The 16,422-nt window shown below is 45.5% G+C and overlaps 1 protein-coding gene across 2 annotated transcripts in view; it reads left to right on the forward strand.

Annotated features, from left to right (window-relative positions):
• The window catches only part of pall (F-box protein pallbearer), a 28,763-nt gene extending 17,927 nt beyond the window's left edge, over nucleotides 1-10,836 (forward strand). For both annotated transcript variants that reach the window (XM_050180382.3, XM_050180383.3), the window contains 2 exons: nucleotides 7,542-7,681; nucleotides 8,601-10,836. In XM_050180382.3, coding sequence (XP_050036339.1) covers nucleotides 7,542-7,681; nucleotides 8,601-9,092 — 632 coding nt within the window. In that variant the 3' untranslated portion in view covers nucleotides 9,093-10,836. The remainder of the gene's footprint in view (nucleotides 1-7,541; nucleotides 7,682-8,600) is intronic.
• The last annotated feature ends 5,586 nt before the right edge of the window (nucleotides 10,837-16,422 follow it).

Raw genomic sequence — 16,422 nt, forward strand, 5'->3', positions numbered from 1 at the left:
AAAATATATAACCTTTCTAACCTTTCTATGCCTACTTTCCTAACTATTAGGCTGCAATCACACGTAGAGGATGATGAATTCCATACTATGGCTCATACCCACAACAGAGGATTGGCCAAGAAGTGGGCAGTACATTTAAAATAAATAAGAAGTGAAGAAATACAATACAATGTAAGAGTTGGCACAATGTGTAGCACAGGAGCGTGTGAGCACATGCACGGTTGCTAGTTTCTTTTATGCTAAAGACTCAGGAATGAAATTGGCAAACTTATAGCACTTCATTAACTGCTTCACAAAAGCTTCACTTCACATAAATTCAAAAAAGTGCATGGGATCTGCATAACTTTATCCTGTCTTACTCCTTTGGTTTTTTCCTTTTTAATTTTTTATTCAGTGGTCTACAAAAACTGCCTGGTGATTGCTGTGCCACATTTTAATGTACAGTGATCTTACATTTGTTGATTACCTTGAGATCCTTCTGTGTTGTGCCCTCCACTTGCATAGCTAATAGGGTACTATACCCTCTAAGTGAAGGATGGGTTGACCACTGCGAATTCCTGTGCCAGAGAGATGTCTTTGCCAACCCTTCATGCTTTAAAGCACAGCCGTGTGCCCCAAGGGCTTCATTTCTGGCTCCAGTGAGTCCATTCAGGTCGCCTCCGACAACAACACTGTCACAGACATCCAGCTTCCCAGCTGCTTCAGTCACGTTATTCCAAAAGGCTTTGGTCTCTTCCCTGCTTGTTGCAAGTTGAGGCATATGCACTAATGATGCGACCTCGCCTGGGTGCAGCTCCACTACAAATAATTCTGTCATTCTTTCAGTTCTGTTATGTGTCTGTACGGGACGATTCCAACCAGATTCCTTCCGTCCTTGCAAACACTGCTGGAGATTTTTCCCAGTTTTTTGCCGCCTTTCAAATCTTGTTTGTAAAAAATGTCAATCATCCTCCTGTTGTCATCTTTTATCTGTCCTGTCAAGATGCCAATATGGATTGAATTAACCGTAAGCACTAAAGAAAGGTGAGATTGCTTGTTTGGCCACTCCTTTTCATGATGTGGTAATTCTAGCATGCTTCCAGCATTCCATGACTAATAATGGGACTCTGCGTCACCCATGTGAGAGGCCATAGCATCGTCTGATGACTGAAAAGAAGCCATCGTAACAAGTTTCGCAAGGTGTTTTGCAATCAGCTGCTGCACTTGATGTCAACTATTCGCTGTTTATGCAGACCTTTGACTAACCAGATCAAAATTTTTGATTTACAGCCTCAAGCTCTTCCACAAAAATTGCTATAAATCGGTAACGTTTAAAAAATAAATGAAGCAAGAAATTTACAAATCGCAAATAGGTCATGAAAAAAGAGATACTGCATATCACGATTGTGTAAACTACACCTGTTAATGTGTCTGAGGCTGACAACCATGATATACAGTCAAATCTCATTATAATGAAGTCACATTCGATACGAAAATACTTTGTTATAATATTTTATTTTTAGTACAAGCATATATTTGTTGCACGCAGATATTTGCGAGAAATATTTTATATTTACTTCGTTGTATCCATGTTCATTTTTTCGAGGTTCGACTATTATTTCTCAATTTACCTGAGATGGTTACCTACTTCATTTGCAGCAGCATTTCAGTGGGGGCAAAATACAGAAAAGCCCATGTACCATGCTTTGTGTGCACATTGGAGAACCCCAGGTGGTCAAAAGGAACCTGGATCCCCCCCACTATGGCGTGCATCATAATCATATCTTGGGTTTGGCACATAAAACCCCCAATTTTATTGCTTTAGTGGCATTATTATTGAGTGACACTCTTCATCTTGCTTGCGCAGCACTTCCGGGTCACCTCCAGAGACGACCAGGGACGAAATTCAAAATAAATCAGAAAAAAAAAATAGTAAAGTACAAAATTCATGGGTTTCATTATAGATATGATATCAGAGCATAAGTTTAGTTACAATTTGAGTTACAGAAGTGTCTGGAATAATTAGAATTAATTAGAAATCACTAATTACCGCACACCAAAGCACAGAATCGTAGACTTTAGAGACCCGCCATGTGAGCACGACTTTGGTGAAGTTCCTGGAAACCCGGAAGTAGAAAGCGAAAGTAATGATGTTACTAATGACGTCACTGACAAGAAGGTGGCATGATATTTAACTGGCTAATTAATGGAAAACAGTTGCCGGGCATAGACTGAGCATCTGCCTAGCAGAGCGGATGTGACGTCACTCCCTCCTCTCTCGCTTTTCCTATTCTGGCACGCACCTGCTCACTTGCTCGCAACAGCTGCGCACGTGTGCTTATTACATGCTTTGACGTCGGAACCGGAGAGGGCAAATAAGGTGCGCTTTGTGAATCGCTCATTAGGGGGCTACGCCCTGCCAGGTGCCCCGCATTGCGCTTCCTCCTCGTCCGCATATTGTGCCAGGGGAAAGACGTTCGCTTGCTTAACCTAATGAAAACGAACACCGAGGTGTAAGTGCCATAAGAGACACCTGAATCAAAGATTGGGGTCGCCCACCTTTCTTTCTTTTTAATTTTTTTTTTTATCTACTTCATGTTGGTTTTACAAAAGTTGTATTCACAAATTATTCATGTGTTTCAGACCATGTATAAATATCAATTTGTCCCGTTTAAATGGCTCAGTAGTTGCAGCTGATAGCATTGCGACTGTTTTTTACTGAGTTACAGAGTTGTACACTTTACACGCACTTTACAAGCTATCGCAGGAGACGAAAGATCTGATCAAGAAACGCCAATGTATGAAAGCCTCTAACCCTACAGCTAGAATAGAACTGGCACAACTTTCGAAGTTAATCAACAAGCGTAAGACAGCTGACATAAGGAAGTATAATATGGATAGAATTGAACAAGCTCTCGGGAACGGAGGAAGCCTAAAAGCAGAGAAGAAGAAACTAGGAATTGGCAAGAATCAGATGTATGCGTTAAGAGACAAAGCCGGCAATATCATTACTAATATGGATGAGATAGTTCAAGTGGCTGAGGAGTTCTATAGAGATTTATACAGTACGAGTGGAACCCACGATGATAATGGAAGAGAGAATAGTCTAGAGGAATTCGAAATCCCACAAGTAACGCCGGAAGAAGTAAGGAAAGCCTTGGGAGCTATGCAAAGGGGGAAGGCAGCTGGGGAGGATCAGGTAACTGCAGATTTGTTGAAGGACGGTGGGCAGATTGTTCTAGAAAAACTGGCCACCCTGTATACACAATGCCTCATGACCTCGAGCGTACCGGAATCTTGGAAGAACGCTAACATAATCCTAATCCATAAGAAAGGGGACGCCAAAGACTTGAAAAATTATAGACCGATCAGCTTACTGTCCGTTGCCTACAAAGTATTTACTAAGGTAATTGCAAATAGAATCAGGAACACCTTAGACTTCCGTCAACCAAAGGACCAGGCAGGATTCCGTAAAGGCTACTCAACAATAGATCATATTCACACTGTCAATCACGTGATAGAGAAATGTGCGGAATATAACCAACCATTATATATAGCTTTCATTGATTATGAGAAAGCGTTTGATTCAGTCGAAACCTCAGCAGTCATGGAGGCATTGCGGAATCAGGGTGTAGACGAGCCATACGTAAAAATACTGAAAGATATCTATAGCGGCTCCACAGCCACTGTAGTCCTCCATAAAGAAAGCAACAAAATCCCTATAAAGAAAGGCGTCGGGCAGGGAGATACGATCTCTCCAATGCTATTCACAGCATGTTTACAGGAGGTATTCAGAGGCCTGGATTGGGAAGAATTGGGGATAAGAGTAAATGGAGAATACCTTAGTAACTTGCGCTTCGCTGATGATATTGCCTTGCTTAGTAACTCAGGGGACCAACTGCAATGCATGCTCACTTACCTGGAGAGGCAGAGCAGAAGGGTGGGACTAAAAATTAATCTGCAGAACACTAAAGTAATGTTTAACAGTCTCGGAAGGGAACAGCAGTTTACAATAGGTAGCGAGGCACTGGAAGTGGTAAGGGAATACATCTACTTAGGACAGGTAGTGACTGCTGATCCGGATCATGAGAGTGAAATAATCAGAAGAATAAGAATGGGCTGGGGTGCGTTTGGCAGGCATTCTGAGATCATGAACAGCAGGTTGCCCTTATCCCTCAAGAGAAAATTTTATAACAGCTGTGTCTTACCAGTACTCACGTACGGGGCAGAAACCTGGAGGCTTACGAAAAGGGTTCTACTTAAATTGAGGACGACGCAACGAGCTATGGAAAGAAGAATGATAGGTGTAACATTAAGGGATAAGAAAAGAGCAGATTGGGTGAGGGAACAAACGCGCGTTAATGACATCTTAGTTGAAATCAAGAAAAAGAAATGGGCATGGGCAGGACATTTAATGAGGAGGGAAGATAACCGATGGTCATTAAGGGTTACGGACTGGATTCCGAAGGAAGGGAAGCGTAGCAGGGGGCGACAGAAAGTTAGGTGGGCAAATGAGATTAGGAAGTTTGGAGGGTCAACATGGCCACAATTAGTACATGACCGGGGCAGTTGGAGAAGTATGGGAGAGGCCTTTGCCCTGCAGTGGGCGTAACCAGGCTGATGATGATGATGATGATGACACTTTACACTTCGATTATTAAAAATGTGCCTGTTGTTGTCATAGCCTTAATCAAATTGTCACGAACTTACGACTTACAGCTGCTTCACAGTATCCCTCCTTGACCACTCTTGCACTTTCTTTTCTCACCCTCTCCTTTCTGTAAACGTGAAAGGAGTATTTGATGCCAAAATTTGCGTAGTATTCATGCTCGAATTTGATTTGAATACATTACTATATTTGTGCACTGCTAGCCGTATTTGTATCATAGACAGTGAATAGTATTTGCAGACACATGATCATGAACCTTGAAGCTGCAAATGGGCAATGGTGTACGAGGGTCATAACAAAAGTCCTGCATACTGACAATGTTAAGAGTGCTAAATAAATATTGAATAAGAGTTACCTTATTGCCATTCAATGCAGTCACCTGCATTTAGGGACAACTGTACGAATGTGCGACTCCATTTTGGGGAGCTGTCGGATGACTTGGGTCAGGTCCATTGATAGCTCATCCAGGCGTTTGTAACAGATGTCTTTTAACTGATTTTATAACTTTTGAAAGAGATCAAAACCCGGTGAACTTGGATCTGGGATGTACGGCGGGTGGGACGAAGTTCCACGGCTATATTTATTCAAATGTTCCTGGACCGTTGCCACACCGTGCAGTGTGTACTCGTTTTCTGGTCGGGGGACAGAACATGGGGCACCCATCTTTTAGTGATATTCCTTTTCTGCAGGGGGGTCATTGAAATCTGGTTAACCAGCATGATGACAAGCCTGCTTCATGAACTATCTCTTTTATGGTCATCCGACAATTTTCTTCAGTCATCACCGTGACAATGTATGATGTGTCATCCATAGCTGTTTGAACACGGTCTGACCAGGGATCATGTTCGATGCTGCTTTGGTCCTTTAGAAAGCACGCTGACCAGTGGGAAATTGTGCTGTGATCAAAAGTCTATTCTTCACATACTTCCTGCAGGGCAGCATGAATCTGTGTCAGTGTTTTCCAACACAAAATCTCAACCCTCCGATATACACGCTGCTCCAAATTAGTAGCACGACCTAAAGAGTGTGGCGATTCTATTTCTGACATGTCTTTGCTTGCGATGCCCAGTACTAACTGGCCACTTTTTGAATGCCAGCCTAACAGAGAGATTGCCATTGTGTTATACAATCGCCTAGACAAATTGTGTCAGCCAATGCAGCACTAAGTGGTCATGTGCAGAACTTTTGCTATGACCGTCAAAGTTATAATTTTGTCATGGAATATCTTTTTCTGTGCATGCTTTCACACTGAAGAGAAAGAAAGATTTCCCAAAATGCCTAAATTACCCAAAATGCAAAGCAGTCAATAGCCTACATTTGTGTGTTAGTCTGCTGTCCGCCATCAGGCAGCTGGGGTGTCCCATAAAGCACAACTGGTAAAAGCTCTGTTGCCAGAGCTTGTTAAAGACAATTAAGAAAGGCATCCCATTTATGGCATCATTTTTTTTCTATTCATCATTGTCACTTTTTTGCTTCTTATTGGGTTCCAAGACAGAAGCGCCAGGTAATGAAAAGTTTGTGGTCTCCGCCTATAGTGGTGCTCCGCCGGGAGTCACCTAGACCACCGCACGGGTCCGAGGATCCGAGCCCCTCAGGGGGACGATCAGCTCAGCTGCGTCTGTAGCGTGTGCCCGAAGCGGATGCTCGTTCGGTCTCCTCTGGGAGCGAAACAGAGCGCCACAAGGAGAAGGCCCAGAGTACAAGGAAGGCGTTTATTAGATGACCACCTTGGCGTTTACGATAACTGTTACACCCGTATCGGCACGGGGCCCGTGAGCCGAAGCTCCCGTAAGTCAAGGGTGACATTTAGTATCATAAAACGCGGTAACACGCCGCTACACGGGAGGATGGCTCCCAACGACCATGCTACCAGGGCAATGTTCCTTCAGCTCGGAGTAGCCTCGGAGAGCGACTCGGCGCAGTACGACTGCGCACGTCAAGTGAGCCACGTCTCTTTGGCGTGGCCTCCAGAAAAGGAGCAGCGAATAGGTACGCAACGGCCTCGGGTCTAGGACCTCCGGCAAGAACGGCTAACCCAAGGGGTGACCGGAAGAGTTGGAAGTCAGTACGCACTCGCTTCGCTGTCTGAGAGCTTCTCCCCGCATTGCCGCTCATTGGTCGGCTTGAGCCACCAGGAGAGAGGGAACGCGGATTCCCACCCTAACAGACTGATTGGGTGAGCCCCTGGACCGTTCGGGCGTGGACAGCAGCGAGTGTTTTACGGTCCCGCTGCTGTTCGGCGCCCTCGGAGGAACGAGAGAAAGGGAAAGGGGTGGACCGCGTGCGCAAAGTTCCAAAGCGATCTCGCCGTGATGCGGCTCCTACGCCCAAAACATGCTGTGCTATGGCGCTGCAACGAAATGGACTACACAGTCCCCACAAGTTGCATCAGCCATCACAAAGCTTGCTAAAGCATAAATCTAAACGTTGCGGAAGAGCAGCTGGGTCCCAATGGCGACGGCTAAGTGAAACACATTCATGTGCAGTGCTCTGCGTACTTAATGCAGTGTGTTTGTGACAGCTGTCGTGGCTTTCCTGTAGTGCACACCACTGTCCTTGCACACCACAGATCGACAATGAAAGCCTTCAGGTGCAGGGGCCTTTGCAATATGGATTTTCTTTTCAACTTTTATGTATGCACCTGATTTCAGTTGCCTCAACCGCTGGCATCATTTCAAGCCCGGGAGAGGGGCCCATAGCAGCAGTCACTGTAAAATGTACTTTAGGGGAGCCTGACTGACCTGCAAAAGGGTCAGGGGTTCTGTGATGCATGAAAGTTGGAGAGCCATTGCACCAGAGAATTATTGATAGCCCTTGCAGCATATTTGGAAAGCGAACGTGTTGCTTTGGAAGCATCAACGGCGGGTCTCATATTCGGTTCTCCTTTGTGCAGCAACTGCTACCTCCATCTTAGGACGGGTACAGAAACCATGTGTGCATGCAGCCGCACATTCGAGCTTGACAGAGGAGCTGAAGCAAGTGCGTGCAACCAACTTGAGCCTCCGCAAGTCACTGACGGAGTGCAAGTCCAAGGTGAGAAATCCACTTTTGGATAGCAGCTGTTACCTGAGACAGGAACTCTATAAACTTTTCTGCAGCTACACATCACAGCGAATAAACAGTTGTCAGTATGGCTCAGTTCTTTTTATTTCATTGCTGGCTTATGACTACTTGAGCAGCAGTTTAGCAACAGTGTGGTGCTTCCTCAGGTTTCTGAAGCTGTATCATGTAAAAACTTAGGCATACTACTGCGCCTGGGCAATCATTTGGTTGTCATCCTCCTTATCACACACACAAGAAAATAGTACACTTTCGTTATTTTTTTCTGTGAGAAAATAGGTTCTAAATTTTTATCTTTATTTTAAGTACAGCAATTAATCATTGATAGATGCATTAGAAGCAAGTCCCATTGTAGAAATTGCCAGGGTAACATTCTCTGGGTAATTTTGTTGTCACTTGAAATGAGATGAGACAGTACAAAATATATAGGACGAAACGCTTCACTGATTCTGTAATTTTTTTATTTTGTTTATTGTTTTTGCCATTCATTGTTTCCTTGCATGCCACCACAACAGTATTGTTACTATTGGCACATTCAGTGTGAGAGATGATAGAGCAAATTTGAAAGAAACAAAATTGAGAAACCATGGCCCCAAACTTGTGGAAAGTGTATGTGTATACGTACACAAGCTAATACATGTCCAGACATCAACAAGCTAAACAGTGTACAAACATTTTTACTGCGCCAAAACTATGGATTGGGATACCAATAGTACCAGCATGCAGACAAAAATTGGCCAACAAATACTTTGTAGTATTCTTTGAAAAGTAGCACACGTATTTTGGTTGCTCTGCTGAACAGTCTGTAAAGTCCCTTCCTGTTCATTGTAGAACAGTCTGCCTCACATGTCAAGGTGGACTCATTTGACCTCTGTTGTGTTCCCACCTGCAGCTGACTGCGCACGCCAAGAAGCAGTGCGAGCAGGATAAACGGATGCATGACCAGGCACAGTTGGTTGCGGAACAAGGCAGCCGTCTCGCTGAACAAGAAGGCAAGCTCAACGAGTTGAACCGCAAGCTGCTCGAGCAGCACCGTGAATTTGCGGACGTGCTGGAAGAAGTGAGTCGTCTTCGAGAACAAGTGGTGAACAATTCCAACACCGGAGTAGCAGTCGGCAGCAACAATGGCAACGAACCTGACCAGTCTGATGGCACCGACACACTTCAAAGGACAACGCGACCTCGGTGTGGCACAAAGGCTAACACCACTAGGGAAACCACTGCAGCCAGCAGCAAGCGTCGGCACAACAGTGTTGCCTTACCTGATACGGAGACTAGTCGGAAGCGCATATGCACCAACAAAGACAAGGCTGCTGCTGAGGTGGAGAGTCAGAGGCCACGGCGGACAGGAAGGGCAAAGAACGCTAGGGCAGCGAAATGTTGATGAGTGGCCCATGTTCCTATCAACATGGTTTGCCAAACAGAACACTGTGCTTTCAGCAGAGAAGGAGGCTAGACATGCTGCCTATCGTGCAAGTGGTGAATGCTATGGGTGGCACTCTCTTGATGCATATACAGTGCTGCAAAGTGTCACATGCATATTGCGAGATGTCAGGCTCGTGAAATTGAGTTGCATTCTTGTTTGTGAAAGCAATCCAAGCAAGATCGTGTCTTCTGTAAGGTTCACTGCGTTGCAGTTCAAAGCACTGGGCGGATGACAGAAAAACACCCTGGCACCAAACACTTTTGTAATACAATATTTGTAAATTCTGTGCACACTGTTACCTTGATGGGGTTTACATTATTATAGCATAGTCACATATATACTTGTTGGCTCGTTCTTGTTGCAAACATTTGAGCCAATAGGAGTACTCATACTGTATGAGCGAGCAGTCAGTTATTGTGCACTATTAAAGTGAGGAAGCAGATTAGGGACTGTAATACTTTGCCCATGTAATCTATAGCGGCAGTATTCGTAAAGCAACCATCCAAGTAAATGAGTTTCAAGCCCAGTAATTTCACTACATTTGCAAATAACTGCCTTGCCTAGTGAGCGTGTTACTGAGTATCGGGAATGTTGGCTACCTCTGAAGGCTCACATTACATACTTGCTTACATTGATACATGTGGTTAACAAAACTGTTGTGCAACTGTCATAACTAGCTGCCTTCAATTGCTTACTGTGAAAGGGTTGCTAATTACATGTTTTGTGAAAAGCACAGCAAAGCAAAAAGCACAGCAAAAGACTTGTAATGCAGAGCTGAAGTAATGTCTGGCCTTTTGTTTGCTGTGTCTACAGGCTCTGTATACTATTTTTTAAGTACTGCAATTTACATTGGCCCATTTGTCCATTTGTGTTCAGCTTGCCATGTACATCTTCTCTACCGAAAGTATACTGTTTCTGTGTAGCCTCCTTCCTATACCGTCCTTTCTTTCTCTTTCCTGTTGTTCCTTTTAAAGGGCAGCAAAAGGGATGGAGACTAACCACGCTTTTCATGTAGAGTCCATGCGATGATTTGAGTCAGCACTGTGTTTAAAGTTTACGGATTGTCTGATACTGAAATTGCTGAGCTTTTAGAGTGTTGCAAATTTCCCCTAAAAGAGTTCCTCCTACACTTCATTCGCGATAAAGCAGCAGCACTGTGGTGGAATTGGTTTGACTTGTTCTTGTGATTTAGCGTGTTCATTTTCTGCTACACGGTAACTGCTGTTATGTCCGAAATTCAAGCTATCAGATATCTGCTGTAATCGGTAACTAACAGTTCAATTATGTGCTGCTAAAGGGTACAGCTATATCATGAATTGTTGCAAAGGGAGGTCCTGACATGATGTTGTGAATGGGAATGTACTCGTGCTGGCGTTGACTAGTGTTTCTGTACAAAAATGTTTGTTATTTTTAAGGTGAACCGTCACTGTAGACGAGGCATATATGTAAATGCTATTCATCTTTTCCTTTTGACTCCCATGTGAATACATAATTCGCTCTACACTGTGAAGCTGCGTGTTACCAAATGCTCTTTCTTTTCTCTTTCTTTTCTTCATTAATTTTCTCTGTTGTTTTTCTTTTGTTGCCATCTGTTCGCAGTTTCTTGCACAAAATGTCCCAGTCACAGCGATTGTTTTTCATTTGCTCTTTATTTTTCTGTGCTACTCCTGAATAAAGTGGTAAAGTGACCAGATGTATCGATTATGGCATCACATGTCTCACTTTCTGTACTAATGTGCGAGCATACGGTGCCCATGCTCCCAGCTAGAACAGAGCCTCCTTACTGGGAAGACGGCACTGTGAAACGCACAAACACATCAAATGCTGCAAGCAAACAGACAACGCCATCTTGCTGAATTGTTAGCAAGAGGTGTGCGCAAAAATTTCAGCGGTCATGTTGTAGACACCGAGAAATCATCAGCCACAGCCATTTTTTACAACTGCTCAAAAGAGTTAAGCCTTTTCACGGTTATTTCAAAGCATGCAAGCATTAAGTATTATTGCCGATTGGAATTAAAATTCTTCACCTTTCTTTACCTAGCGCATGAGTCCTGTAATGCGGTAGATACCCCTGGCAACTGCTATTGCCATTGATTGACGCACGCTTAACAGCCCACTCCGTCAGCTGCTCATGTATCGAAAGGGTCTTGGGGCAGAGCCGTTAACAGAACACGCTCGTGTCATTATAGAAATAAATATAAATTCCATGCATGCAAAAATAAACAGTGTCAATGTATTCAATTAATTTTGACGGTGTTCGCAGTGCACACGGACACGGGTGAAACATTGCTGTTCTTTAACTCTGCTTGAGCCTTATTTCCAGTGGTATGTGTGCGCTGTGAACACCAACGAAATAAACTATTGCCAACTCGCTCAAGCTTCCACACTTCACAGTATATTCCCCGAGCCATGAGCATTTCCTGCATTAAATGAAGGCACTGGACTTCTAAACCCTAGAAGAAATACTGGCAAGCCTCACAGTGCCTTAAATATTTAATATGATCACTTTTCTACAGCCAGTGTCAGTTTCATTTGTACTTGGTCGTGACGTCATGATAGGTGGTCACGTAGAAGCGGAACATTATGACGTTTTGACACTCATTTGCGCTCGCTCGATTGTCTGCTATGCTGCTATATCGGCGCTTGCAACGTATAGCAGCACAGGAGGTGACTGAGCGAGTGTCACAATGTCGCTATGTCCTGTTCCCACACGACCACTTTTTATGTCACGATGTGACAGCATAGTAAGCAGGTTCCTGAGAAACGAAAGTGAAACGACTTTGTAGAAAAATTATTATATTACATTATTTAGGGGACTCTAAAGCTTGCCACTATATTTTTCTAGGGTTCTGCAAAAAAAAAGAAAAAGAGAGAGAGAGAGAGAGAGAGAGAGAGATGAGTTGAAAATATGCAAGTTAAGCTCTGGTGTCTAAATTAGCGTGGATAGAACTGATCTAAATACATGGGAACGCAGAAATCAAATTTCTCAGCAACCACTGCACTGAATTTGATGTTTTGTTGCATTTAATAGCAAAAGTTCAAACCTAGTGACTTGGATGCGGATTTCCGATTTTGGCAGCAGGATTTTTTTAGAGAGATTGTTAAAAATTACAAAATTGAAAGAATGAAGTTCTGTTTTTCGAAACTGTAACTGAGCAAGAAAACACAATATCACAATTATGTAAACAGCACCTAATAATTAATACATCTAAGCTGCACAATATAGATGCATATTGTACACCACTCTGAAACTCGCCACTAATTTGTGAGTAGGACTTGTGCAACACCTTTGTGATCATTGTAACAATGTCACACAAGGTGTAAATTTATATGTCAAATTTCTCTGCTTGAGATGCTCTAATTGATGAAGTTCACAGGTTTTGGTGCAATGTTAAGGATTTGTAAACTTCGTGCTTATATTGGTTCTTAAGCTTGCCGATTTTCGGCAATTTCTTTTTGAAAAAAAATTTAGAAGCTGTGTATGTGGGCCCCTTAATGGCGAACTGCACCTCCGCCGCGGATCGGTCCGGCATTGCACTATCTCCGGGGTCGGCCCACGTATGAGGTGTGCTTAACGCCTGCTCCCTATGGCGAATTCCAATGGCAGATTTGGAGCACTTTCGGCAGTAGGTTTCCTGCCCCTTGCGGAGCAATTCTTTCTCTTTAGAGATTGAGAGTGCCTCCCGTATCTTTCATTGGCGGATTGGGAGCAAGGAGGCTATATACGAAAACTTCTGGAGTGACAGCCGCTGCGGCCGCCTACGGGAGCGAGTGAGGCCACCGGTGGCCATCTTGCCGGGGTTAAAAAATATTTATTTATATTACATAACTATTTTATTTGAACATGAGGCAATTTAGTTGCAGTAATATCATCATCATCATCATCATCATCAGCCTGATTACGCCCACTGCAGGGCAAAGGCCTCTCCCATACTTCTCCAACTACCCCGGTCATGTACTAATTGTGGCCATGTGGACCCTCCAAACTTCCTAATCTCATCTGCCCACCTAACTTTCTGTCGCCCCCTGCTACGCTTCCCTTCCCTCGGAATCCAGTCCGTAACCCTTAATGACCATCGGTTATCTTCCCTCCTCATTACATGTCCTGCCCATGCCCATTTCTTTTTCTTGATTTCAACTAAGATGTCATTAACGCGCGTTTGTTCCCTCACCCAATCTGCTCTTTTCTTATCCCTTAACGTTACACCTATCATTTTTCTTTCCATAGCTCGTTGCGTCGTCCTCAATTTAAGTAGAACCCTTTTCGTAAGCCTCCAGGTTTCTGCCCCGTACGTGAGTACTGGTAAGACACAGCTGTTATACACTTCACTTTTCTCTTGAGGGATAATGGCAACCTGCTGTTCATGATCTGCGAATGCCTGCCAAACGCACCCCAGCCCATTCTTATTCTTCTGATTATTTCACTCTCATGATCTGGATCAGCAGTCACTACCTGTCCTAAGTAGATGTATTCTCTTACCACTTCCAGTGCCTCGCTACCTATCGTAAACTGCTGTTCTCTTCCGAGACTGTTAAACATTACTTTAGTTTTCTGCAGATTCATTTTTAGTCCCACCCTTCTGCTCTGCCTCTCCAGATCAGTGAGCATGCATTGCAGTTGGTCCCCTGAGTTACTAAGCAAGGCAATATCATCAGCGAAGCGCAAGTTACTAAGGTATTCTCCATTTACTCTTATCCCCAATTCTTCCCAATCCAGGTCTCTGAATACCTCCTGTAAACACGCTGTGAATAGCATTGGAGAGATCGTATCTCCCTGCCTGACGCCTTTCTTTATTGGGATTTTGTTGCTTTCTTTATGGAGGAGTACAGTGGCTGTGGAGCCGCTATAGATATCTTTCAGTATTTTTACATACGGCTCGTCTACACCCTGATTCCGCAATGCCTCCATGACTGCTGAGGTTTCGACTGAATCAAACGCTTTCTCGTAATCAATGAAAGCTATATATAATGGTTGGTTATATTCCGCACATTTCTCTATCACCTGATTGATAGTGTGAATATGATCTTGCAGTAATATATGAAACTACATTTATTTTTTGTGTGCATGGAATAGTTAATGATTAGCTTGGAATATGCGTAAGCATCCTTTGGTGAGTACCCCAGCTCCATCACGCAAAGAGTGTAATTTAAATGCCGTAATTGTACCTGCACAAGGGTGCGTAATTTTCAAATCGTTATAATAGTGCAAATGTAGATGATTGGTACCTTTAAAAGCGATTTTGAACCAATAAATAAAGACTCCGTGCCCTTCCGCTCTCTGAAGAAGGATAGCCCCTTAATGGCGAACTGCACCTCCGCCGCGAGTCGGGCCGGCATCGTACTATACTCGGGATCGGCCCACGTATGGGGAGTGCTTAACGCCTGCTTCACCTCTGCCCCGAGTCTGCCCGGCATTGTACTATCATCGGGATCGGCCCACGAATGGGGAGTGCTTAATGCCTGCTTCACGTCTGCCGCGCGTCGGCCCCGCATTGTACTATCTTCGGGATCGGCCCACGTACGGGGAGTGCTTAACGCCTGCTTCACATCCACCGCGGGTCGGGCCGGCATCGTACTATCTTCGGGATCGGCCTACGCTTGGGGAGTGCTTAACGCCTTCTTCACCTCTGCCGCGGGTCGGGCCGGCATCGTACTATCTTCGGGATCGGCCCACGAATGGGGAGTGCTTAACGCCTGCTTCACCTCTGCCGCGGGTCGGGCCGGCATCGTACTATCTTCGGGATCGGCCTACGCTTGGGGAGTGCTTAACGCCTTCTTCACCTCTGCCGCGGGTCGGGCCGGCATCGTACTATCTTCGGGATCGGCCCACGAATGGGGAGTGCTTAACGCCTGCTTCACCTCTGCCGCGGGTCGGGCCGGCATCGTACTATCTTCGGGATCGGCCTACGCTTGGGGAGTGCTTAACGCCTTCTTCACCTCTGCCGCGGGTCGGGCCGGCATCGTACTATCTTCGGGATCGGCCCACGAATGGGGAGTGCTTAACGCCTGCTTCACCTCTGCCGCGGGTCGGGCCGGCATCGTACTATCTTCGGGATCGGCCTACGCTTGGGGAGTGCTTAACGCCTTCTTCACCTCTGCCGCGGGTCGGGCCGGCATCGTACTATCTTCGGGATCGGCCCACGAATGGGGAGTGCTTAACGCCTTCTTCACCTCTGCCGCGGGTCGGGCCGGCATCGTACTATCTTCGGGATCGGCCCACGAATGGGGAGTGCTTAACGCCTTCTTCACCTCTGCCGCGGGTCGGGCCGGCATCGTACTATCTTCGGGATCGGCCCACGAATGGGGAGTGCTTAACGCCTTCTTCACCTCTGCCGCGGGTCGGGCCGGCATCGTACTATCTTCGGCATCGGCCCACGAATGGGGAGTGCTTAACGCCTGCTTCACCTCTGCCGCGGGTCGGCCCGGCATTGCACTATCTTCGGGATCGGCCCACGTATGGGGAGTGCTTAACGCCTGCTTCAACTCTACCGCGGGTCGGCCCGGCATTGTACTAACTTCGGGATCGGCCCACGTACGGGGAGTGTTTAACGCCTGCTTCACAGCCGCCGCGGGTCGGGCCGGCATCATACTATCTAGGGATCGGCCCACGTATGGGGAGTATTTTTTTTACCACGCCAACGACACGAAAATTTCATTGGACGGCAGAAGTATACAGCTTCGCTGTAAAAAATTATCCGAGAGAATGCCCATAGGGATGCGCAGGGCTGCATAGAAAATACATAGGGAAGCTTATAGTAGGGCGCGGGCTAGCTGAAATTTGGGGGTGGGGCACGAACTGAAATTTGGAGGTCGCCCAACTTGAAACTTGAATTTCGGGGGTGGGAGGGGTTAAAAAAGATTACGGGGTTTTACGTGCCAAAGCCACTTTCTGATTATGAGGCACGCCGTAGTGGAGGACTCCGGAAATTTCGACCACCTGGAGTTCTCTAACGCGCACCTAAATCTAAATACACGGGTGTTTTCGCATTTCGCCCCCATTGGAATGCGGCCGCCGTGGCCGGGATTCGATCCCGCGACCTCGTGCTCAGCAGCACAGCACCATACCACTGAGCAACCACTGAGTTGCCACTGAGCAGCCACGGTGGGTAGGGCGGGAGGGGTGAACCAACTGAAATTTCGGGTCGGGCCAACTTGAAATTTCGACGTGGGCCAAGTTAATGTTGGGGTTAGGCCAACGTGAAATTTGTGGGTGGGCCAACTTGATATTTGTGGGTGGCCCAAACCCATATTTCAAGTTGGCCAACCCCGAATTTAAGTTCCCATGCAT

Source organism: Dermacentor andersoni, chromosome 7, assembly GCF_023375885.2.
Source record: "Dermacentor andersoni chromosome 7, qqDerAnde1_hic_scaffold, whole genome shotgun sequence".
Taxonomy (NCBI): Eukaryota; Metazoa; Arthropoda; class Arachnida; order Ixodida; family Ixodidae; genus Dermacentor; species Dermacentor andersoni.